Source organism: Salvelinus namaycush, chromosome 11 (assembly GCF_016432855.1).
Source record: "Salvelinus namaycush isolate Seneca chromosome 11, SaNama_1.0, whole genome shotgun sequence".
Classification (NCBI taxonomy): domain Eukaryota; kingdom Metazoa; phylum Chordata; class Actinopteri; order Salmoniformes; family Salmonidae; genus Salvelinus; species Salvelinus namaycush.
In genome coordinates, this window is record NC_052317.1 from 8,186,429 (window position 1) to 8,212,697 (window position 26,269).

Consider the following 26,269-nt stretch of genomic DNA (forward strand, 5'->3'; position numbering starts at 1 on the left):
AGTCCAGTTCAAAGTAAATGGTAGAAGTCCATATATGGCAATGGTCTGTGTAGAGTATGGGCTGAGTCGTGCGCAATAGAATCAATGGTGTAAAGTACTTAAGTAAAAATACTTTAAAGTACTACATTCCTGAAGAAAAGAATGCACTTTTTACTCCATACATTTTCTCTGACACCCAAAAGTACTCGTAACATTTTGAATGCTTAGCAGGACAGGAGAATTGTCTAATTCACGCACTTAAAGAGAAAATCCCTGGTCATCCCTACTGCATCTGATCTGGCGGACTCATTAAACACAAATGCTTTCTTTGTCAATTATGTCTGAGTGTTGGAGAGTGCCCCTGGCTATTCGTAAATTTAAAAAAACAAGAAAATCGTGCTGTCTGGTTTGCTTAATATAAGGAATTTGAAGTGATTTATATTTGTACTTTTTCTTTTGATACTTAAGTATATTTTAGCAATTACATTTACTTTTGATACTTAAGTATATTTAAAACCAAATACTTTTAAACTTTTACTCAAGTAGGATTTTACTAGGTGACTTTCACTTTTACTTGAGTCATTTTCTACTAAGGTATCTTTACTTTTACTCAAGTATGACAATTGGGTACTTTTTCCACCACTGAATAGAATCCTACTCCGATGCGTTCTGACTACAAAAAAATCTCTTGCGTAGTTATTTTGTTTCGGTATGTAGCATTGAAAGTGGGTAATATTGCGTTGACTCGATCACAATTGCCACATTAAAGGCAAACTTTGATAGTGTTAACTAACAGGGAAAACTAGAAAGTTGACTGAAGTTCAATCTCGTGCTTCTTCTCTCTGTTGGCTGATAATTATAGTCCTCGATTTACCACCCATGCTGTTGAACAACGTTTGGATCTGTCTATTTTTATACGAATTTTTATACGTACCTATTTTATTGCTGACAAAATAAAGCAAAGAGTGACAATGCTTGTTCTGTTCAATATAATGTGTGTGATTTACAGGACTGTAGGGGACAATGTTGTCTGTCAAATGACGTTTGTAAATAAAAACAGTACATAAATTTAAAAATATATATTTTCCATTTTCTGTAGGCCTGTTATTTTAAAAGGTATAAATGCCTATATAAAAAAAGAACAGTGTAAAATATATAGTAATAATTAATTGTTTAAATAAATTCAAAATTAAATTATTTTTTTTTTTGTAAAATGTAATGGGAATTAGGTTATTCTGTTTATGAGTGTGTTGATGGACCTCCCCTTGGCCTATGACGTGCTACGGTGCGATGAAGTGGCATATCTCAAAGAGAAGACAGTCAGAGAAGAGAAGAGGAGATAGACAACATATAATAGAATACACGTATCTTAATCTCACCAAACCTGGTGTAAATTACCGTTTGGCATAAAAAATGCCGAAAACCGTTGGCGATACATTAATTGGTGTCCTTTATGACTTGGGAATGACTAAACTGAAGTGGTTCAGACATAAACTCTGTGAACGCAAGCAGGAGCCAAAAATTCGCAGGGGAAATGTTGAAAATTTGGACCCAATAGACTTAGCAGACCTTCTGACCCGTACTTTCAGTGAAGACGGGGCTTTGGATGTGGCTATAGAGGTATTGAGGGCAATTGACTGCCATGATGGCGCAAAGGAACTGACGGATTTCAAGAAAGGAAAATCGAACATAGTAGGAGGCACGTCCAATGGACATTTTAATATATTTTTTTTAAATGTCATTTCATATCTTTGAAAGGTTTAAAAAACACTTCAGTTAACCCAAAAGTAGTCTAGAAGAAAACTTTATTAAATAAATAATACACGTGTTTTTAAATTGCATTAAAATGTCCGTATGTAAAACTAAGGAAGTTGACCGTATTTAACTTACCTATTTTGCACATCTGGGCTGAGTAATGGCCTATAGCATATTTACATTTGCAACTCAAAATAGCCCTTATACATTATACAATAAACACGTATATTGAAGCCTATTATTCATATTTCTATTCAATTGGTGGTGTCTCATGAAGCTTATTTTACAGCTCAAGAATCTTGGGTAACATCGGGTGCTGCTAATGGAAGTGCACCTGGACCAAATAACATGATCAAAGGTAAACACTAAAAGCAAGTGTTATATAGCCTAATGTCTCAAATACGTTATTAAAATGTATGTTTTACTGTGATTAGTAATGGTTTATGGAGGGACAAATTCAACATGTAAAGTATTCTATCTTGATGAACAATCACAAAAGTCCTTCCTTTTCATTTCTTCATTAAAATGGAAGGTGAAATTGCTGCCCTCCTCTAAATCTTCAACAGCATTTTTCGCTCCCCATATTTAATGCTGTCTGAATTACAAAAAGTGCATCATCATGCCTATCCTCCAATTTGCACACCCTACACGCACACACACACAAACACACACACCATTAAAGGAGGAGTGTAGAGATATAGGCCCCTATCAAATACATTAGGTATGCTTTGCAGTCCATCACCTTTCAAATTCCTAAACCATGTCCTATCTCTACCTCAGACAAACACTTTGTGGACTATCACCGAACGGCCCTGATCGACAGAGTGAGCCAGGTGGCACCCATCTTGGATAGGCTCCTGGAGAAGGGAGTCATCACCACAAATGCCTACAGTGACGTGAGGGCTGAGAAAACCAGACAGAACAGGATGAGGGAGCTCTTAGATGTCCCTCTGAAAGCATCTGGGTCCAAAGGCAAAGATGTGTTCTTAGATATCCTGATGGAACAGGAGCCATACCTAATCAGTGAACTGAAGGGGGAATAATGGGGATAAGGGCCACTTTATTTGATTTTTTTAGGGCAAGGGACAAACATTTGATGATAATAATGCACTCTGTTTATATTCTTAAAATGGAAAAATGAATTCTCTCCAAAGTTTGCAAAAAATGAAAACTAATTATATTGACCGCTGTTTTTTTCTTTTCATGAGCAAATACTGTGTCGTGAATTCTAATCATCTAGCTGTTTGGAACTCAACAATAGAAAACGTACGAATACATGTAGTAACATTGTGTTATGTAGCCTATACAAATGAGTGCATCTCATGCTTTGGCTACGTAGTTTCTTAAACATAAACAAGCATATGGCCATTTGAATGTAAATGTCTGCTTAACTTAAGAGAGCCATTGATAGCCTGGTCTCAGATCTGTTTGTCTTGTCAATTAGTTGTCATTGTCGGCATGACAAGGAGCGGCAAGGACTGGCATGATGGCACAAACAGACTGATAACCAAGAGTGTATTTTTTAGTTGCATTAGAGTTTCCATTGGACACATTCAGGTATGTCCCTCCGTTTTGTTCCGCCTGCTTATGTTTGAATCAGTTTCTTCTGTTTGGTTTCGTTTGGTTCCTAGTTAATGAATACATGCTACCATCCATATATGGCTGTCTATAGAAGTAGGTGGGACAATCATCTTGCAAATGCCGCGCTCACGTGCTAATCGGAACTAGGAAACTGGCATTTCCGACTAGCTAACTGGTTGTAGTTATTCACATTCCGCATTCAACCAGTTAACAAGTTGGAAATGTCAGTTTCCTAGTTTTGACTAGCATGTGAACGTGGCATTAGCCTGTTTTTAAATGTTCCAAGGTATTCTTCCTTTCACAACATGTTATTTTAGTTTGCTTGTGTGCCAATGCTTTGTATGAACAAAACAAATTAACATAGTGTACCACAGTATGAGTCATAATACCCATAAAACCTAGTGGTCAAACAGGGAAATGGTTCCAATTGTTTTTCCACCATTCACTTGTCCCATAGGGGATTTTAGAAGCACTTAAAATAAGGGGTGTATTTCATGTAGGCTTACCCTGGCGTGACGTTTTGATAACCGTGTAAATCTCTAGGACAAGGTGACTTTTATCAATATATTTGCCTGTATTTACCCTCCCAAAATGACATGCTAATTAGCTGCTAATATGGCTATCATGAAGAACTGCAAATGCCATAACGATCTGAACAAGACTGCTGAATCGAGGCAAAGGGAAGAATGTTAGCTAAATGTAGTAATGAATAAATTGGCAAAAATTCTTTAAATGAACAATTCTGTAAACTGTCTTGTGCAAGTTTTAAATTGACACAGTACCTGTTAGCAAAGGTGTCAGCTAGATATGACGTGCAGGAGCTGGCAGGGATTTGTAGTCTTGCATGATGTCTACTTTGATACTAATTAGCATTTCCAAAACTGAGAGTATATAGAGCCGAACATAGCCGTGGGCAGTAGTGGTCCAGAGGGTGCTCAAGCACCCCCTAGAAAATAAATAATGATAATAAAAAAATATATATACAGTACCAGTCAAAAGTTTGGACACACCTTCTCATTCAAGGGTTTTTCTTTATTTTTACTTTATTTCTACATTGTAGAATAATAGTAAAGACATCAAAACTATGAAATAACACATATGGAATCATGTACAGCTTTGCACACTCTTGGCAGTCACCTGGAATGCATTTCAATTAAAAGGTGTGCCTTGTTAAAAGTTAAGTTGTGGAATTTCTTTCCTTAATGCGTTTGAGCCAATCAGTTGTGGTGTGACAAGGGAGGGGTGGTGTACAGAAGATATCCCAATTTAGTAAAAGACCAAGTCCATATTATGGAAAGAACAGCTCGAATAAGCAAAGAGAAACGACAGTCCATCATTACTTTAAGACATCAAGTGCTGTCGCAAAAACCATCAAGTGCTATGATGAAACTGGCTCTCATGAGGACCTCCACAGGAAAGGAGTTACCTCTGCTGCAGAGGATACGTTCATTAGAGTTACCAGCCTCAGAAATTGCAGCCCAAATAAATGCTTCACAGAATTCAAGTAACAGACACATCTCAACATCAACTGTGAATCAGGCCTTCATGGTAGAATTTCTGCAAAGAAACCACTACTAAAGGACATCAATAAGAAGAAGAGACTTGCTTAGGCCAAGAAACACGAGCGATGGACATTAGACCGGTGGAAATTTGTCCTTTGGTCTGATGAGTCCAAATTTGAAATTTTTGGTTACAACCGCTGTGTCTTTGTGAGACGCAGAGTATGTAGACGTATGATCTCTGCATGTGTGGTTCCCACCATGAAGCATAGAGGAGGAGGTGTTATAGTGTGGGGGTGCTTTGCTGGTGACACCATCGTGATTTATTTAGATTTTAAGCCACACTTAACCAGCATGCTTCCACAGGATTATGCAGCGATACGCCATACCATCTGGTTTGTGCTTAGTGGGACTAGAATTCGTTTTTCAACAGGACAATGACCCAACACACCTCCAGGCTGTGTAAGGGCTATTTGACCAAGAAAGAGCGGGATGGAGTCCTGCATCAGATGACCTGGCCTCCACAATCACCCAACCTCAAGCCAATTGTGATGGTTTGGGATGAGTTGGACCGCAGAGTGAAGGAAAAGCAGCCAACAAGTGCTCAGCATATGTGGGAACTCCTTCAAGACTGTTGGAAAAGCATTCCAGGTGAAGCTGGTTGAGAGAATGCCACGACTGTGCAAAGCTGTCATCAAGGCAAAGGGTGGCTACTTTGAAGAATATATAATATTTTATTTATTTAACACCTTTTTGGTTACTACATGATTCCATATGTGTTATTTCATAGTTTTTATGTCTTCACTATTATTCTACAATGTAGAAAATAGTAGAAAAGAATGAGTAGAAGTGTCCAAACTTTTGACTGGTACTGTATATATTTTTGGAAAATATTTCCTTTTCACAAAAGCAGTGCACTGGGCCTTTACTAATATTAGCGGACAGATATAGACTTACATTTACATTTACATTTAAGTCATTTAGCAGACCTGTAGTATAGGGAATAACCAAATAAATTCAGCATCTCAGCTTTGGCAGAACAGGTAGTTGTATAGTTTAGAACGCTCCTGAGTGGCGCAGCACTGCATCTCAGCGCTGGAGGTGTCACTACAGACCCTGGTTCAATTCCAGGCCGTATCCCAACTGGCTGTGATTGGGAGTCCCATAGGGTGGCGCACAATTGGCCCAGTGTCGTCCGAGTTAGGGTTTGGCCTGGGTAGGCCGTCATTGAAAATAAGAATAAGAATTTGTTCTTAACTGACTTGCCTAGTTAAATCAAATATATCAATATTAAGAGTTTTTGCCCTGTCCCTTTCTCTGCAATTGTCATTCTAATGGAACATTTACATCAAAAGGTGCAAAGTTATGGGCAAAGACACAAAACATCCACATCAAACTAAATATTTTCCTTGATCAAATAACATGGAACCACAACCACTTTTTGTGCAGTTTGCATTTTCCATCCTTACAAATGACTTAATGTAAATGTACATTACTGTAGATTGGCCATCCAGGTTTGTACCTACAGACTTTCCATCACCATGAAGAAAAGCATTGCACAATACATTCATTGAGTACATTGAGACATCAAGTGGCTTGTGATGATTTGATTGGATGATGTGGCTCAGTTGGTAGTACAGCACCCCCAACCTCAAACTACTTCCTGCCGCTATGGGCTGGACAAATCTTTCTGCCTGCATTGGCGCTGCAGACAGATATATCTGCTAATAAAGGACTATTAAAGGCATACTTGTCATTTTTTGTATTATTATATATATTTTTTATTCCGATTTTTCTGAATCAGCACCCTTACTTCCCACGGCTTAGTGTAGTACAGGAAGGTACTTTGACTGAGATGCACATCTGGTTAAAACAGCGGTGCGCCATAGTACTAATAAGATCATGATGGCATGTTAGGAAAAAACTGACTGACCAATCAGGAGGCCAGCTTGGCGACATGCCATGATGGCAGCGAAAACGCCAGCGCGTTCCTCTGGCCGGGTGCTCCGTGTGAGGAAGCCAAAGATGGAGGAGCCTGCTCCTGCACCAATACCTGGAAGGCATCAACACCTGTATAAATAGGTCTAGATTGTGTGACCAAATCAAAGGCTGTATAATATCAGGACCATAACATTGGGATGCCATCCATCTCTCTCTCTCTCTCTCTATCACGTTCTCACACACACAAACACACACACAGACAATTGTAAATAGTTCACTTAGCGTTTAAATGAGTGCGTATAGGCCTACAGTGCAACAACAGAAAACCACAAACACTCCAGAATTTGTATTTGTCTCACCTGCTACAAGTCGACTGCACAACAGCAGCCATTTTGAGTATCCCATAAAATACATGAAGCTACCTAGGGGATAAAATAGGTAATTTCACCATTAGTTGTATCATCTGTGGCTTGCACTTAGGACTCTTTTAATTGGTCATAGGAATGAATTGCCTACTGGTGTTGCCATGAGTGTAAGGTTAGCACATTCATATTTACTTTATCACAACTTTGCTGCAGTTGGAGGTTGGATAGATTCTTTCACAAACACCATGAAATCTGGAAGCAAGTCTGCCATATTACTGTTATCAAATGTATAACAAAAGGCATTTCCATTTCCAAGGACTGCCATTTCCTCACTCTCCCTGCAACATCACATCAGCAGGCTAGCTGGGAGAGTTGAATGGAATCTAATGTTTTTCTTTATGACTCCCAAGTCAATCATTCATGTTTCAGTTAAATAAATCACGTGGGTCTTTGTTTGCATCCCAAACGGCCAGTATTCCCTATATGGTGCGCTACGTGCACTACTGGTCAAAGTAGTGCACTATGTAGGGAATATGGTGCCATTTGGGATGCAGTCTTCATGTGCCTTGCAACAGCTGGTTCCTGTGCCTGGAAACAATTTGAAGCTGTGAAGCTTACCAACAATCTCAAAAACGTTGGAGTAGAGGATGATGGTCTTTGTAGTTCGGGTCCGGTCGGACCAGAGGCCGAACAGTGGGCCCGTCAGCAGCCCACTCAGACTGAACGCAGACAAGCCCAGACCCAGGAAGTATGGAGGTGCCTCCAAAATCTGGAGGTACCTCCATATTGTAGGGAGGATGACAGCTGGGAGAGAGTGTGTGGGGGGAGAGAGAGTGAGAGTGAGAGAGAGAGAGAGAGAGAGAGAGAGAGAGAGAGAGAGAGAGAGAGAGAGAGAGAGAGAGAGAGAGAGAGAGAGATGCATTAGACATGTCTCATTTACCATACAAGCCCATTTGAAAAAGCAATATTTTAGTGTTTTTATTATGCATGTTTTAGATTTGAATGTGACAAAAACATACAAATCATATGACAGTCAGTCAGACATTTTTTGTTTCATTGTGGAAATATATGTACATTTAGGCAGTCGAAACCAACTCACCATACTCGATGCCACTTAACAGAAATATCAATCCAATGGTGAAAAAAGTACAATTCTTCTTCTGACGATAATCCATCACATAAAATGACTTTTCTGGCTATCGCACTGTTATGAGAAGGATGTTATCAATGTTCATAAACCGAACTTCAACCAAACTACTCAGTCTGCAACCCAGAGTTTGTAAGACTATGGTTGAATGAAACAGACAGAGTCCCAGCTTACGATAGCCAAAAGCTCCGAATATCATACAATGCACATTTGGTTATATACCTCACATTTGGTCATCAATGCCCCTCCTCTTCTCCTAACACTGTCAATACTGTTCACAAGTCTTCTCCTATGCATACATTGTTTATCATATCCTGCCACAGGTTACACAATCTATTGCAAATCTAACGGTTTCACAGTGGTCACAAGTTGTCTGCCACAGTTGCTTGTCTACTAACAGTTCCTCTTTTCCTATGCACATACATTCAAGAATTATAGTCTTATGATTCAAACACATTTCACTCCATTATACTGTGACAGGGTGGAATACTTGTTAGTTATTGTCTTAACATTACTTTAAACGTATAAATCATTTAGTCATTATCTCATCATTACCTTAGACATATAAATCATATGGATTTCTATAACACGCACATCAACGTTTGCCTCATATCGTTCAGGGACAAATTTATCGAATTAGATTAAGCAAACAAGAGGATGAGGACTCCAATCAAGCCTATTTCCCCTTGGTAAACATTGGAATGTACTCCACTGTATTTTGGTCGCTTCGAAACTCTCCTTTGCCCCACAGGTAGTTGCCCCCACAGGTAGGTACTATAGCAGCCTCGACAGCTGGTAAAAACTCAATAGGCCTTATCAGCATATCCCCCAGAGTCTTTCGTCCTCCACGAACCACTATAATCCAATTAGTAAATATCCCAGACAAGCGTCATCCCTTCAAATACCTGAAGGAAAATTCCGTTTGTTTTCAGTCATTGGCAGCAGGTTGACCAAGAATATTGGGGACTGTAGATCACTGCCTAAAGCCTGAGCTCTGCATATGCCACTGCAGGTATAGCCAATGATCTTCTTCTGCTGTTTTGTGTTACAAGGTGAGGTAAAGCACACAGGACATGATATCTATTATTCATTATAGACAGCTCTCATTTCATTGTAAACACTAGGTTCACACGCCACTCCAGACCAAAGTGCATATACACAAGCAATGCTTTAAAATAGCCATCCAGGTTAAGTAAGTGCTACCCTAACCCTAGGCTACTAGCTACAGTATACATAGAAAATTGCCCTGTTAGTAATGGTTTATGGGTGTAGCGTACAGTATTAGCAGCGATGGCTCCTGCACTGCATGCAACCTCTCCACAAATATACCAGCACAGAAATATGGGATTTACATTTTAGAATGTATACTAAAGTATCTGGGCCATCATTTATCAGTGTTGCGTAGAAAAGCTTCTAAATTAACTCGTACGAAGAAAATGTAGAATGTTCGCAAGTACAAAAAGTTGTTATTTATCATTTGCTCGTATGCTTGATTTACACACACCTGTAAGTATTTTGCCTTGATAAATCAGACACGTTCTTAAACACTGTGCTAGTGCACATGCAGTCTCATTTACATAGAGAACTGCCCTAAATGACCATTTATGGTCACAAACCTTCCCTTTAAAGCTGAAAGAAATGTCACTGATTTCTGTCCATCAACATGAAGGAATCAAAGAAGACAAAGAAAAACAACTTTTAGGATGCAGAAATAGAACTTTTGATCACTGAAGTGGAAGCAAAACAAGCCATACTTTTTGGCTCCCTCAGCAATGGTTTGACAAATAAGATAATAAATATTGCTTGGGAGCAGGTTAGAGCTGTGGTAAATTCTGCCTCATCTGAGTACAGAACATTTAATGAAATTAAAAAGAAATGGTTTGATTTGAAAACATATACAAAAAAAATGTATGATCCACAAAAGGGATAGAAGTGCAGGAGGGCAGAGAGACTCTTCACTGTCTGCTATGGACCAGCGCATTGGTAGCATAATTGTAGAGACCTCAGTGTCTGGCATCATTTGTGATGGTGATACTGAGGACCGTCTCCTAGACCCTGAAGAAATACCAAGCACACCAACTGACGGTAAATCAAGCTTTATTTTTGCACCCATATTCAGACATGGACCACATCTAAATATTTTTTCTTGACAATAGATATAACATTATAAATGTAACAAAATTAATATTACAAAAATAACAAAACATGAAATCTTCACAGATGTGGGTGATTTGTCTGACCCCCTCATCCCCAGGCCTACAAGAAGGGTGTCCTCTAACCACCTCATCCCCAGGCCTACAAGAAGGGTGTCCTCTAACCCCCTCATCCCCAGGCCTACAAGAAGGGTGTCCTCTTGGGTGAGCGCTTCAGCTGTGCTACACGTTTTGACGGACACAATCCTGAAACAACAAGAAGAGATCAACACATCAATTCTTGGACTCAAACAGCAGCTGGAGGATGTAAGGGAGAGCGAGGTATGTTGTCACACTTTTCAAGCTGTCTAACATTTACTGGGCACAATACATCACAATGGTATAAATGTCATATCAAATGAAAGACGGAAGTCTTGGGCACATATTTTGTTTTCATTACATCTTCATATCTTATTTCAGTACGGAGTTGTAGACCATTAAAAAGAGAGTGTGCCCTTGTGACAAATTCAACTTCGTTTAAAGAACTCAAAATAAAAACAATCGTGCCTAGAGAATCTGGCAAGTCATGCCTTTCAATCAAAGCAAGAATGCTGGCAAAGCACACATTAAGTGGCATGTCCACTTTACTTTGAACTTTGAAATCGAACGTTCTCTGGCGTGCACATACAGTGCCTTGCAAATGCATTCACCCCCCTTGGCGTTTTTTCCTATTTTGTTTCATTATAACCTGTAATTTAAATGGATTTTTATTTGGATTTCATGTAATGGACATACACAAAATAGTCCAAATTGGTGAAGTGAAATAAAAATAAAAAACTTGTTTCTTTTCTATTTCTAGTGCCTGCTTCACTGGTGTGTCAGTTAGAATTCCTGTTTTGCACCGTTTTCTTCCTTTGCAAGCTGGTTTTCGGGGGTCAGCTTTTGGATATGGCCGGATGTCCTCTGGAGATGGTAGTCCGTTGTCAGCAATGGCATTGCTGGGCAAGGGTGAGCTGGTGCTAGCATAAGAACTGGGCAGGTCTGTGTCTGAGCTCATGCTAGGCAGAGCTGGAACAGTGTTGGCGGCCTGGCAGGGTTGGAATAGTGTTGGGGCCTGGCAGGTTGTTGCTGGGGCCTGGCAGGGCTGGAATGTTGCTGGGGCCTGGCAGTGTTGGTGCTGGGGCCTAGTAGGGTTGGGTTCTGAATAGGGCAATCTGTAACATAGGATGGGGCAAACTCGGTTTCCAGAAATACATCCCTGTTGTAAGGTTGCACCCCAGCCACCCTAAAGCCAGCCTGAATCTTCAAGGGGGTTGCAGCCAGAGGATAGGCGATTGCCACAATAAATTGCCCAACCCTAAATTGACAATGTCTCCCTGGGATTGTTCCTCATCCAGGCATCACACGAGGTGTTGATGTGCCTCTTTAGTGGCCCGTAGACAGACCTGTCTAAGGGTTGAAGCCGATGAGAATAATGGGGTGGGAATGACAGCATAATAATCAATTTTCTTTGGCATAATTGAGTCCATCTATGGACAGATGAGAAAAATGAGTAAACAGGGATTCTCCTTTTAGCACTTCGTATGCTCAACTAAATGTTTCAGGAAGTCAACAAAGTGCACATCTTTCATCCACCCAGAGGGATTTGCCCCGCCATTGCTGCCAGGTGGCCCGTTGTCACGATCGTCGTATGAGTGAGACCAAGTCGCAGCGTGGTATGCGTACATTCTCTTTTAATGAATGAAACACTGAACAAAACAACAAAATCAACAAACGAAACGTGAAGCTATACAAATAGTGCAGACAGGCAACTAAACATAGACAAGATCCCACAACTAACAATGGGGAAAAAGGCTACCTAAATATGATCCCCAATCAGAGACAACGATAAACAGCTGTCTCTGATTGGGAACCATATCAGGCCAACATAGACATACAAAGACCTAGATGACCCACCCTAGTCACTATCACGCCCCAACCAACACAGAGAAAAAACAGCTTACTATGGTCAGGGCGTGACACCCGTTGATCAGGAAATGATCGCGGAAGTTGACACAGGGGAATATAAAATATGGAGGTATACTATTCCCTGTGGCTGAGACAGCACAGGCCAGTGTGACGAGGGTTCCCCTTTCAGCGGAGGTCAGTGACCCTCCTTGTTTGAATCCACGTCTGCCAACCACTCTGTCAAGTTTATGTACAGTGGTCACCCCAGTTTCATCGACATTCCATATGTCTCCTGGTCCAAATTGATATCTCTGTAGCATCTCTGCTACATTTTTGAAGAAAGCATGAACATTTTCTCTGAAGCTACTTGCCCTGGCAAGGCTAGTTGCCTCTGGCTTTCTCAGCGTCAGCGTTGGGTGACGCTTTTTTAAGAAGCCTGTCAACCACTCCGAGCTGGCCTTTTCTTCTTCTGCCCACATTGGCGCGAACTTCAGCTGGTGTGCCACAGCAAACTGGTTGGCAAGTCTTCTGACCTCACTTGGCGACAGACCAAAATAAATGTCAGCTGACCTAGTACTATACTGAACAAGCTGCATCTCCAAATCAGGTGAAAAAACCTGCTGTGGCTTTGAATAGACAACCACTGTTGTTGGCGTGGCTGTCTGACTTTCAACTTCTTCTCTGGTAACCTTTTGACAATACCGAGTCAGAGTATGGTAATTCATGTCAAAATCCTTCGCTGTACTCCTGATTGATTTGTTCTGCAACTTCACCTGCCTCACTGCCTTTGACATTATGCCAGGTGTGTAACGCTCGTCTGAAGAAGTGGACCAAGGTGCAGCGTTGTAAGTGTTCATGATTCTTTAATTACTCAGAACACCAAACAAAAACAACAAAAAGAATAACGAATGTCACGTTCTGCAGGCTTCAGAGCACAACATAGGTGGGAAAAGGCTACCTAAGTATGATTCCCATTCAGAGACAACAATAGACAGCTGCCTCTGATTGGGAACCACACTCGGCCAAACACAAAGAAATACAAAACATAGAATGCCCCAGGTCTGGGTGGATCATTCAGTGGAATGCCATTTTTGATTGCAGTGTTGTGGAGCACACTGCAAGCCTTGACAATGTAGCAAACCTAAAAAGGAATATGCACACTGTATTTCATTCAAGTAATGGCATGTGAAGGAATGTAATTTCAGAGGCAAACCTTGCTGGGCTGGTATTGCAGTGTGCCTCCTGTCCCAGACAAGCACAGACAACATCCTTTCAGCAGGCCTATGGTGCGCTCCACTGTTCTTGTGCGTGGGCTTGCTTGTACCTTGCTTCTTGTTGGTTTGAGGGGTTTGTGTGGAGTCATCAGCCATGTTTTTAATGGGTAGACCCGGTCTCATGCAGTTATGAACACAACATTCCGATATTGTTTCCCAGTAGAGGTCTAACAGGGCAAATCAAACATAAGTCACCTACCAATAAGCCGTCCATCATCAACAGCTCCTTCCTGGAGGTTAAGGCCGACTGAACTGTTCTGCACAATGAATGAATCATGTGTCCCACCTGGCCACTACCTTCAACAAAGCCCAATGTGAATCACAGATGACCTGCACATTGACAGGATGGAAACCTTTTCTGTTGACGAAGTTGAATTTGTTCAATGACAGTGCTTTTACTGCGATGTGGGTGCAGTCAATTGCTCCAATGACACTGGGAAATTCAGCTACGGTATGGAAATCCCTTTTCACTCTGGCCTGTTGCACAGCAGTGTACGGAAACTGTATGTATTGTGGGGTCAATGAGATAATGCCATGAAGGACTGCAGGCAGTATTCGGCTCATGGTTGGTTGTGAAATGCCAGACTGATCCGCAATCTCCAATTGGAATGTTCCAGTGGCCAGAAATCCCAGGGTGGAGAGGACTTGGGTATTCACTGGTATGGCATTGGTGCATTTCGTCTTCCTTTCTAATACTGGAGAGAGTTGGTTGCAGAGATACAATAAAATATGCCTTGGAAAACTAAATCTAATAATAAGCCAAGCATCGCTCTCAGCAAAGAAAATCAGCATGTTCATTGAAAACACGCTCCCTGCGTAATGCAGCTTGTGCCAGATCCTCCAGCAATGCAAGATTTGCCATTTTGGACAAGTCACAATGCCTCAATGTTGCCTTTTTTATATTTATATATTATATAACTAAATTGCCTCCAACCTTACATTCCACTCTCTTTCTAATTGACTTTATTATTCAATTAGGCTTAAATGGTTTCATGTTTATGAATTCAATAGCACCCTGAGAACTATTAGTAGCTTAAGTGTCTATAAAATAAATACATTAATAAACGATTCATGTATTATATTTTTTCTTCATAGTTTATGATTTGGTCCAGTATGCCAATCCTTTCTCCATTTGGTGGATGGAATTTCATTAGCAGTTGGACTTTTCTAACCACAAGGTGCGTACGCATGGTCAGAGTGTGCGTAAACTTAAGCACACTTCTCAAGTATAAGTACAACTTGATCAATCCCACACTTTGATTACAAAATGATCGCACACATGGTTTACCAACATTCCTGTTTGTACGCAACATTGATAAATGACGGCCCAGGTACCTTCTCCTGGATATATAAATATAGTTCACATAAGAGTCAAACACTTCACATGGTGGTCAAACATGTCATAACATAAATTTAATTCGCATGATGGTCAAACATTTTGTAATATAAATACAAATACTCCAATATCACAAACTATAGGTTTTACTCTTTCATCATGCTCAGTTCACTATTGGACATAGGCCTACTGTACTGTAGGCTAATATGTTATTGGATTGACGATGTGTTAAATATCACATTTTAGTCATTTAGCAGAGGTTCTTATCCAGAGCTACTTACATTAGTGCGTTCACACATTCTTCACACTGGTCCCCTGTGGGAATCAAACCCACAACCCTGGCATTGCAAGTGCCAGGCTCTACCAACTGAACCACACGGGATACATTCACAAGCTGGCGTGGGCCGATGCCCTGGCGTTGTCGGATTAAACAAATATAATTTAAACAAATCTCCATACGTTTCCCTTTCACATAATCAACATGGAATGAATAATATACGTTTTTAATGGAATTCATGAATAATGAATTGCTAAAGGTATGCTTATGCTCAACTCCTGATGTTGCGGTCATATAAACTGTGGTGAGACAGTTGCAATCTTCATTTGAGACCGTTTGCTACAGCAGGAAAAGAATCCTGCAGCAACAGGACATGTGAATTGGGAAAGGTGAATTGAACATGTTTGTAGGGGGTTGATGAAATGTCAAATTCCAGACTTTAGAAGCCTTTTTAAAACTCACTACAAGTTTGCATTTCCTGCTGTGCAGTAAAATTCTCAGCAACAAAAGTGATCAAATTAAGATCCTACACCTGTACATCTTTTCAGTTTATTTCAAGTGTGACATCTTCAAATAACATAATAGTATAATCACAGTGATCCCAGTATATACAGCGGCAACTGTTAGAATGACCTAATAAACAATACTTACACTCTTACAAAAGTTAATATCAATACATACTGAAAAATAATATCTCCAATGGTCTTTTTTCCACTTTGGTTGTGAGTCTTTTTTTTCCTTTTTCTCAACAGTCAGTGTTCAAAGTCTTTCAGATATAGTTTTTTGTGCACTAGTGTTCTGAGTGTAACCAGTAGCACTACTTAGAGTTGTAGCAGTCTGTCTGTGCATTTGTCTTACCGGTAACCGGTTGACTTTACTCTGTAGTTGGGTTGCAATCCTGGTGTCTGTAATATACTGTATCTCCAGTGTCATGTTGAATTTGTGATAATCGGTCACACAGATACCAAGTTCATGGCAAAATATGTACCATGAAAATTCCATTCAGTGTAATTGAGTTCAAACCGAAGCAGAGTTTCACAAAACACTCTACGAATATCATTATTTACAAACACCAATAATAACAAGACTGCCGCTGTCCTAATGCAAAGTTTTTACCTCAGAGTCACTGAGGAGCCACTCCCAACATAAAACCCTGGGTAGAGGGGCTCAGTGAATTTGGTGTGGAATGTGTGCAGGTGTGTCCGTATGTTAGAGGAGACTCTGCAGAAGGACAGAATGCCGGCCTGCCAGTCCAGATACACTCCTACTCTGTAGTAAGGGGAGGATTGGACGGGAAACTCAGTGCAGTTATTATTGTGCCAGGTGGTGTTACTGTGATTAGAGGACTCCAAACTCCAAGACTTACGATTGTATCCAAGCACACAGTCTTTACGCCCTCCTGTCCTGCTGATTCCTTTATATGCCATTCCTATAACAGCCCATTCCCCATTCCAATCTGCCTCCCAGTAACAAGGCCCAGGCCCAGATAGACCCTCTCTACACAGCACCTGTTCACAGTTCCCAAATCTCTCTGGGTGATCAGGATACCGCTGGTTCTCATCCACCCATGTCACCTTTCTGTTCTCCTCAGACAGAGAGAGGCGTCTGTGTGCTGTGTTTGGGTCCAGTGTGAGATCACGTGCATCTGAATGGGGAGATGAAGACATAACTGATCACATTTCATCAAATTATCCAACAATTGGGGGGAGGGAGAGAAAGCAACTAAGAAAAAAACTCCACAAAGCTTAAATGTCCAAGTTGGCTGGACTTAAAATGTAGAAAAATATTGAGATGACATGGAATACTCCACTAACTCAATGATTTTTGCTAAATGTTGGTTGAATTAAACAATTGTTGTCTGAACTTAAATATTGAAGATTTTCTTTAACAGTTAAGCGAGTTAAGTTTGCTGAGACCCCAATTTAAAATATTGTGTTGGCCTAAAATACATAGTGTGAATTTCAGCAAGTTACATTTTATTTTATTTTATTACTTGTCAGGTACCGGTTTACAATTAAAGCATACATTTCAGAGGCTGAAATATTATGCATTAAAACCAGATATAGCTATAAAAAAAAATGGATTTGTTCTCACCATTAGTGAGATTGTTTATACCTGTTTTATCTGGTCTGTGCTTCATATAAGCATATCCAAATGAACCCACTGTCTGGTCCGTTAACTGGATCATGACTGAAACTAGAAAGGAGTCCAAGTGGAACATTCCAACAGTCTCATGAATAAATCAATTGAACTTTTCCCCAACTATCCACAATGTTTTGGTCAACCTAAAATATGAATTTCATAAAATACAAAAAGTTGGGTAAATCAAAAAAGCTGGAACTAGTTACATAATCTTTTTGACTTGGGCCACCTCAGTTTTTTTTTTTTTACAGTGTATGATTGGCATTATCTATCATGCAGAGGGTAAACGCAGAGGTTTAGCAGAGGTTAAACGCACATAAACACCGTTAAACCACCTTTTTTTCGGCGAGCGTATCTTTTGCGCAAAAATACATTGAAAGTATAGGGAGCATTACTTTACTCACCCGAACGGCGATCATCGTTTACCCACTTATTGTTTTGCCACTACATCCCTGATCCTACCTCCATTATCAAAGTTTGAATTTGTGGGACATTTTCACGCTGGGAGAAAATTTACAGCATGATGTCACAATCAGAACGATTGGGAACTATTCCACGCTGGGAAGATTTTTTTACATGGGACAGGGTGTCATGTAAAAATCTTCCGAGCATGAAGTAGTTCCCAATCGTTCTGATTGTGACGTCAGGCTGTAAAATTTCTCCCAGCATGAAAATGTTCCCAGTAATTGCACGAGCATCTCTTTATATGGATGGCTGAGCTCGTGAGGATATTTCTCTCACACCCTCCCTCGATCTCGAAAAACTGTTTTGTGGGCACGAGCATTTGCTTCACACATCTGCCAATCAAAGGTGGCCAGGATTATTGACTCTGACAAAACAGAAGCTTGTTGAGGGATGAAGTCAGCATATAAATACCCAGCCTCACGCGTCAAAGGGCTGAGGGTTGATGTGAGGAGAGATTACTATTATTATTATATTTTTGTATAAAAATATATACAGTGGGCTCCAAAATTACTGGCACCCCTGACTGGCAATGCACAAACAATGCTTAAACAAATATAACAAAATAATTATAGAGATAAACTCTAAATACCAGCATGTGAGAAATACTGTACTTTATTAATGTTTCAATGGAACCAACCAAAATTATTTATTGATTTAATTGAAAATCAATGTCCTCCAAATCAAGGTTTCTCAATTAATGGCACCCTTAAAGATTATTGTAAATAACATCTACCAAAATTAAACCACAAATTAAATTCCACTTATTTAAGTTTATCTAAGTATTAAGGAACTATATTGAGCCATTACATCACTTCCTGTTTCACTAGGGTATAAAAATGAGGTAACACACATGCAATATCCCTTTGTCATCCAACACCATGAAGAAAACAAAAGAACTGGCAGTTCAAAAGAGACAGATGGTTGTCGACCTTCATAAATCTGGTAATGGCTACAAGAAGATCCACAAACAATTGAATATACCACTGAGCACTGTCAGGGCAATTATTAGAAAATTCAAAAGATATGGAACAGTTGAAAACCTCACGGGTAGAGGATGCAAATGCATTTTGCCCCCCAGGATAGGGAGGAGGGTGGTGAGAGAAGCAACAAAATCCCCAATAATCACTGTGAAAGAATTGCAGGCCTTGGTGGCGTCTTGGGGTCACCAGGTTTCAAAAAGCACCATCAGACGCCACCTCCAACCACAGGCTCTTTCGAAGGGTTGCCAGAAGAAAGCCCTTTCTGCCCCCAAGACACAGACGCAAGCACTTGGAGTTTGCCAAACGTCATTTAAATTATGACTGGAAGAAGGTGCTCTGGTCAGATGAGACCAAAATTTAATGTTTTGGTCAGATACAGCATCGGCATGTTTGGCGTCGAAATAGAGATGCGTACAAGGAGAGGCACCTCATACCCACGGTGAAATATAGAGTGGGGTCAGTGATGTTTTGGGGCTGTTTTAATTCCAGAGGTCCAGGGGCACTGGTTAAGATTGATGGAATAATGAATTCCACCAAGTATCAGGCAATTTTGGCTGACAATCTGGTTGCCTCTGCCAGAAGGCTGGGACTTGGCCGTAGGTGGACTTTCCAACAACTTTTCAACGGTTCTGCCTGCGGCTATGGAATCATGACCTGTTCACCTATTGTGCTACCTTGTCCCAGACCTGCTGTTTTCGACTCTCTCTCTACCGCACCTGCTGTCTCTAACTCTGAATGCTCGGCTATGAAAAGCCAACTAACATTTACTCCTGAGGTGCTGACCTGTTGCACCCTCTACAACCACTGTGATTTATTATTATTTGACCCTTGCTGGCCATCTATGAACATCTTGGCCATGTACTGTTATAATCTCAACCCGGCACAGCCAGAAGAGGACTGGCCACCCCTCAGAGCCTGGTTCCTCTAGGTTTCTAGCTAGGTTCCTGCCTTTCTAGGGAGTTTTTCCAGCCACCGTGCTTCTACATCTGCATCGCTTGCTGTTTGGGGTTTTAAGCTGGGTTTCTGTACAGCACTTTGTGACATTGGCTGATGTAAAAAGGGCTTTATAAATACATTTCATTGATACAGCGAGATATTTAGCCTATATTCTGGAATAATTTTCAGCACTGGACAACTCCTGGGATGACTGTTAAGTTTCACTTTGTAGCGAGTGCACTGCATGGTGTTTTGGGAAACGGGTGTGACATCTTCGGACGTTATTGTTTTTTACAATGCATCGTTTAAACACTCCTAAGACTAATTTCAATCTTTATCGGGAAACCGGCCCTGATCATTTGAACATGTCTTTTCATGGCTTTGAGGGGGGAAAAAAGATTCCATAATTTAGATATCAGCTCAGGGAACAAGTGTACAAAAGGAAATTATACATTTCTGTTATGGACATGAATGGGATAAAAGTTTATTCATCCCAGCAATCAACACTCACATTTAATTTGACCTGGTTGGGTTCTGAAATCTCCAGATCCCATGCTGTAGCAAAAACAGAAACAAAACAAATGAATAACACGCACACACACACACACACACGCACAAATACACACAAATGAATGCAAGCATGTGCATTATGGACACTACAACAGAGACAAAGAAAGAGCTTTAAACACAACTTCACTAACGTATCTGTTCTCACAACTTTACTGGTCTGTTCTCACACTGGTTACTGGATGTTTGGCTAACAATAAATGAGAAAATGGTACAACATACTTGAGTTTCTCCAGTTTACAGCAGGGATCCTCTAATATAGCAGAGAGCAGATTCACTCCTGAGTGATTGTAGCTCAAGTCCAGCTCTCTCAGGTGTGAGGGGTTTGACCTCAGAGCTGAGGCCAGAGAAGCACAGCCTTTCTTTGCGACTCCACAGAATGACAACCTGCAGAGTTTATCATGAGTTTACATCCTCTAGTGGAGAAAATGGTAGCTGTGTATGTCTTCCTCAATCACTTAAAATGTGACATTTGTATTTAAAAAATAAATGGGAAAACATATAATTAAATACATTAGAATTTAATAAATGTTGCATCTTAATTTATGACAATCTTTTTTATGCAATTAAGTACAAGGCATTCGGAAAGTATTCAAACCCCTTCCCTTTTTCCACATTTTGTTACATTACAGCCTTATTCTAAAATGTATTAAATAAAACAGTTTACCTCATCAATCTACACACAATACCCCATAATGACAAAGTGAAAAGTTTTTTTTGTGCAAATTTACTACAAATAAAAAAGATACCATATTTACATAAGTATTCAGACCCTTTGCTATGAGACTTGAAATTGGGCTCAGGTGCATTCTGTTTCCATTGAGCATCCTTGATGTTTCTACAACTTGATTGGAGTCCACATGTGGTAAATTCAATTGATTGGACATGCTTTGGAAAGGCACACACCTGTCTATATAAGCTCCCACAGTTGACAGTGCATGTCAGAGCAAAAACCAAGCCATTAGGTCGAAGGAACTGTTCGTAGAGCTCTGAGACAGGATTGTGTCGAGGCACAGATCTGGGGACGGGAAACAACATTTCTGCAGCATTTAAGGTCCCCAAGAACACCGCGGCCTCCATCATTCTTTAAATGGAAAAAGTTTGGAACCACCAAAACTCTTCCTAGAGCTGGCCGCCCGGCCAAACTCAGCAATCGGGGGAGAAGGGCCTTGGTCAGGGAGGTGACCAAGAACCCGATGGTTCCTCTGACAAAGCTCTGTGGAGATGGGAGAACCTTCCAGAAGGACAACCATCTCTTCAGATTTCCACCTATCAGGCCTTTATGGTAGTGTGGCCAGACGGAAGCCATTCCTCAGTAAAAGGCACATGATATCCTGCTTGGAGTTTGCCAAAAGGCACCTAAAGAACACTCAGACCATGAAAAACAAGAATATCTGGACTGATGATACCAAGATTGAACTCTTTGACCTGAATGCTAAGCGTCACGTCTGGAAGAAACCTGGCACCATCCCTACTGTGAAACATGGTGGTGGCAGCATCATGCTGTGGGGATGTTTTTCAGCGGCAGGGACTAGAAGGCAAGTCAGGATCGAGGGAAAGATGAACGGAGCAAAGTACAGAAAGATCCTTGATGAAAACCTGCTCCAGAGCACTCAGGACCTCAGACTCGGGTGAAGGTTCACCTTCCAACAGGACAACGACCCTAAGCACACAACCAAGACAACTGGAGTGACTTTGGGACAAGTTTCTGAATGTCCTTGAGTGGCCCAGCCAGATCCCAGACTTGAACACGACCAAACATCTCTGGAGAGACCTGAAAATAGCTGTGCAGCGACGCCCCCCCATCCAACCTGACATAACTTGAGAGGATCTACAGAGAAAAATGGGAGAAACTCCCCAAATACAGGTGTGTCAAGATTGTAGCGTCACACCCAAGAAGACTCGAGGCTGTAATCGCTGCCAAAGGTGCTTCAACAAAGTACTGAGTAAAGGGTCTGAATACTTATATTAGGGAAAAAATACTATTTAATCAATTTTAGAATAAGGCTGAAACGTAACAAAATGTAGAAAAAGTTTAAATTCAGCTGACATATTAGTCCGATATTGTCCTCTATACTAAATTAACATAAGAACTAGTTAACTAATGCAGGAATACTGACCTCAGTGTCTCAAGCTTACAGTGTGGATTCTCCAGTCCAGCTGAGAGCAGTTCCGCTCCTGAATTCCGCAGGTCATTGTCACTCAGGTCCAGCTCTCTCAGGTTTGAAGAGTTCGACTTTAGAACTGAGGCCAGAGAAGCACAGCATTTCGCTGTGAATCCACAAAATGACAACCTGCAGAGTGTATCATGAGTCTAAATCGTTTAGTAGTGAAAGTGGGAAATGGAAGCTTTGTATGTCTTCCTCAATCTCTTAAAATATGATAATTATTGATCACATTATTTCATATAATAAGTACTGCATCTTGAAAGTAATTTTTTAAAATACAATTGTATACTGTACAATAGATCTGAAATCAAACTTTCTCTTATGTAGTTAAGTAGCCTAACTATGACATTTTACATTTGGCTGAGGTCAAACACATTAGTCTGATATTGTTGAAAGGGGAATAAATGTGGATTTGAAGAACTATCCAAATGTGAACTAATACAGGAAAACTAACCTCAGTGTCTCAAGTTTACAGTGCGGATTCTCCAGTCCAACAGCGAGCAGCTTCACTCCTGAATCCGTCAGGCTGTTGTCACTCAGGTCCAGCTCTCTCAGGTGGGAGGAGTTGAGAGCTGAGGCTAAAGCTTCACAGCATCTCTCTGTGAGGTTACATCCATTCAGCCTATGAAAGGTAAAATACTAATTTATCACAGTTATACAAATCTAGTGAAAAAGTAGCTTATATTTTGATAAAATTGGGAAAATAATGAACATTGGAAAGTTTAATTCCAAAACGCTATATATCCATTAGATTTTTAGATGAGATTTTATTGTTTAAAGAAATTGGCAATTTCTCGCATGAAATAGCCTTCATTACTCAGAACATGAATAGACTGACATATTTCAGAAGAAAGTTCTTTGTTTCTGGCCATTTTGAGCCTGTAATCAAACCCACAAATGCTGATACTCCAGATACTCAACTAGTCTAAGGCCAGTATTATTGCTTCTTTAATCAAAACAACAGTTTTCAGCTGTGCTAACATAATTGCAAACAGGTTTTCTAATGATCAATTAGCCTTTTAAAAGGATAAACTTGGATTAGCTAACACAACGTGCCATTGGAGCACAGGAGTGATGGTTGCTGATAATGGGCCTCTACGCCTATGTAGATAATCCATTTTCCTTTTCCAGCTACAATAGTCATTTACAACATTAACAATGTCTACACTGTATTTCTGATCAATTTGATGTTATTTTAAATGGACACATTTTTTTCTCTTTAAAACACAAGGACATTTCTAAGTGACCCCAAACTTTTGAACGGTGGTGTGTGTTATAAAAAAAATCAATACAGTAATATAACATCTGTAAAACATTTAAATTTGACATTTTAGTCATTTAGCAGATGCTCTTATTCAGAGTGACTTGCAATAAGTGCATTTATCTTAAGACAGCTAGGTGAGACAACCACATGGAATGGAATGTTCGTATCCTGTATGATTGACTATATAGTCAAACATACAGGATACGAACATTCCATTCCATCTAAACAATAGATATATATAAAAAAAACTTTCATACACATCTAAATCTATGAATGAAAATAATTTTAATAATATTATATTAGTAATATTTTACACACACATGAAGGTGCCCATAAGCAATAATTTCTGATGTAAAAACACACATGTGAAATTGGTGGATATCGCGTTTTGGAAATAAACTCTTCACATGTATAATATAATTTAATTTTGACTGACAATTTATAACATAGTATGTTTTCAACTCACAGAGATGTTCTGGAGGCTTTGACGACTGGCAACAGTCTCAGAAGCCCCTTTTCTGATCTGGAGTATTTCTTCAGATCAAACACAACCAGCTCCTCTTCTGAAGTCAACAACACGAAGACCAGAGCTGACCACTGTGCAGGTGAGAGTTCTTCTCTGGAGACATTTCCTGAGCTCAGGTAGTTTTGGATCTCCTTCACCAGTGAATGGTCATTTAGTTCATTTAGACAGTGGAACAGATTGATGCACTTCTCTGGAGAGTGATTCTTTCTGATCTTCCTCTTTATGTACTTGACTGTTTGCTCGTGGCACTGAGAGCTGCTTCTCGTGCTCCTTGTCGGTGTCAGTAGGCCATGTAAGTGAGACTGATTGGACTCTAGTGAGAGGCCCAGAAGGAAGCGGAGGAACAGGTCCAGGTGTCCATTCTTACCCCGTAAGGCTTTATCCACAGCACTCTTGTGAAAGGTAAAGGCAGGTTTTAATGTAAACTTCCCAAGAATTTTTCTGATGGCGGAAAGGTCTTTGTTCATTAGGTTTACATTGTTGTTGTTGAATGATAAAAAGACATACAACGCAGCCAGAAACTCCTGGATGCTCAGATGCACGAAGCAGTACACCTTCTCCTGGAACGGCCCATAATCCTCTCTGAAGAGCTGTGTGAACACTCCCAAGCGAACCGAAGCTTCTCTGGCATTAATGCCACACTCTTGCAGATCTGACTCATAGAAAATTAGGTTGCCATTTTTTAGCTGTTGAAAAGCCAGTTTTCCCAGTGCCATAATGCTCTCTTTATCCCAGTGTGGATCTCCCTCGTCTTTCTCATTATATTTCTTGTTCATCTGTTTAGCATGAAACACCAGTAAACCAAGGAATAATTGAGTCAGAGTCTTTGGTATTTCTCCATTCGTATCTGTACTCAATATGCGCTCCAGAACTGTAGCTGAGATCCAACAGAAGACTGGTATGTGGCACATGATGTGGAGACTCCTTGATGCCTTAATGTGTGAGATGATTCTGTTTGCCAGATTCTCATCACTGAATCTCTTCCTGAAGTACTCCTCCTTCTGTGGGTCATTGAACCCTCGTACTTCTGTCACTTGGTCAACACACCCAGAAGGAATCTGATTGGATGCTGCAGGTCTGGAGGTTATCCAGAGGCGAGCAGAGGGAAGCAGATTCCCATTGATGAGGGATTTCAGAAGCACATCCACTAAGGTTGGCTCTGTAGCTTTATCCCAGCTATCATTCTTCTTGTAGTTTAGAGGCAATCGACACTCATCTAGACCATCAAGGACAAATAGAACTTTGTACTTGCTCTCATTGTAGTTTGGGTTTCCTGATTCTTGTAATTTTGTGAAAATCTGATAGAGAAATTCCTTCTCAATCACTTTTGCCTCTCTGATGCATTCATGAACAAGATCCACTAAACTCAGCATTTTCTTCCGCACCAAATTTAGCTCTCGAAAAGGCAGTGAAAATATGAACTGGATATCTTGATTTGCTTTTCCTTCCGCCCAGTCCAAAATGAACTTAAGTACAGAGAATGTTTTTCCAATGCCAGCGATTCCCTTCGTCAGCACAGTTCTGGTAGGTTTGTCTTGTCCAGTTACAAATTTAAAGATGTTATTGCATTCGATCACCTTTTCTTCTGTCGCCGCTGGTGTGACGGATGCGATCTCAATCTGTCTTACTTCGTGTTCATTATTGACCTCTTCACTTCCACCCTCTGTGATGTAGAGTTCTGTGTAGATCTTATTGAGAAGTGTTTTATTTCCCTGTTTTGGCACCCCCTCGAAAACATGCTGAATTTTTTCCTTCAGTTTGTATTGGAATTTACGTCGGTACTTCTCAACATCTTCATATGACGGACCTGACAATGGATAAACAATTACAGTTTAAGATTAGGTATAATCAAGGTTTGATTGTATTTAGCGACTCAATTATCAGTCCCTCTGTGATTTTGCGAAGCCAAAGAGGTGTTTTCATTTGAAAAAAGTTATTGTTTAAGTGGCTTAATAATTGAACAGTGCACAAAGGGTACTTGCGACTGT

General features: G+C 40.3%; 2 protein-coding genes across 2 annotated transcripts in view; one reads left to right on the top strand and one right to left on the bottom strand.

The window, feature by feature from the left end:
* Positions 1-1,347: 1,347 nt before the first annotated feature.
* On the top strand, positions 1,348-3,507 carry LOC120055480 (apoptosis-associated speck-like protein containing a CARD). The gene is made up of 3 exons (XM_039003342.1): positions 1,348-1,655; positions 2,022-2,092; positions 2,515-3,507. Exons 1-3 carry the CDS (start codon positions 1,393-1,395, stop codon positions 2,775-2,777), a joined length of 597 nt encoding a protein of 198 aa, XP_038859270.1. The 5' UTR covers positions 1,348-1,392; the 3' UTR covers positions 2,778-3,507.
* A 12,277-nt stretch (positions 3,508-15,784) lies between these two features.
* LOC120056258 (NACHT, LRR and PYD domains-containing protein 3-like) overlaps positions 15,785-26,269 on the bottom strand; it is a 46,860-nt gene continuing 36,375 nt past the window's right edge. The window contains exons 3-8 of the mRNA XM_039004508.1: positions 24,222-26,088; positions 22,946-23,113; positions 22,444-22,617; positions 20,546-20,710; positions 20,268-20,311; positions 15,785-16,902 (exon numbers count right to left, since the gene is read on the bottom strand). Coding sequence (XP_038860436.1) covers positions 16,346-16,902; positions 20,268-20,311; positions 20,546-20,710; positions 22,444-22,617; positions 22,946-23,113; positions 24,222-26,088 — 2,975 coding nt within the window. The 3' untranslated portion in view covers positions 15,785-16,345. The remainder of the gene's footprint in view (positions 16,903-20,267; positions 20,312-20,545; positions 20,711-22,443; positions 22,618-22,945; positions 23,114-24,221; positions 26,089-26,269) is intronic.

Bases quoted from the DNA above. Each gene is read 5' to 3' on its own strand.
- LOC120055480 (XM_039003342.1), top strand. From the start codon at position 1,393: ATGCCGAAAACCGTTGGCGATACATTAATTGGTGTCCTTTATGACTTG. The intron at 1,656-2,021 runs AGGAAAATCGAA...AGCTTATTTTAC, and splicing joins GAACTGACGGATTTCAAGAA to AGCTCAAGAATCTTGGGTAA. The intron at 2,093-2,514 runs GTAAACACTAAA...TCTCTACCTCAG, and splicing joins ACCAAATAACATGATCAAAG to ACAAACACTTTGTGGACTAT.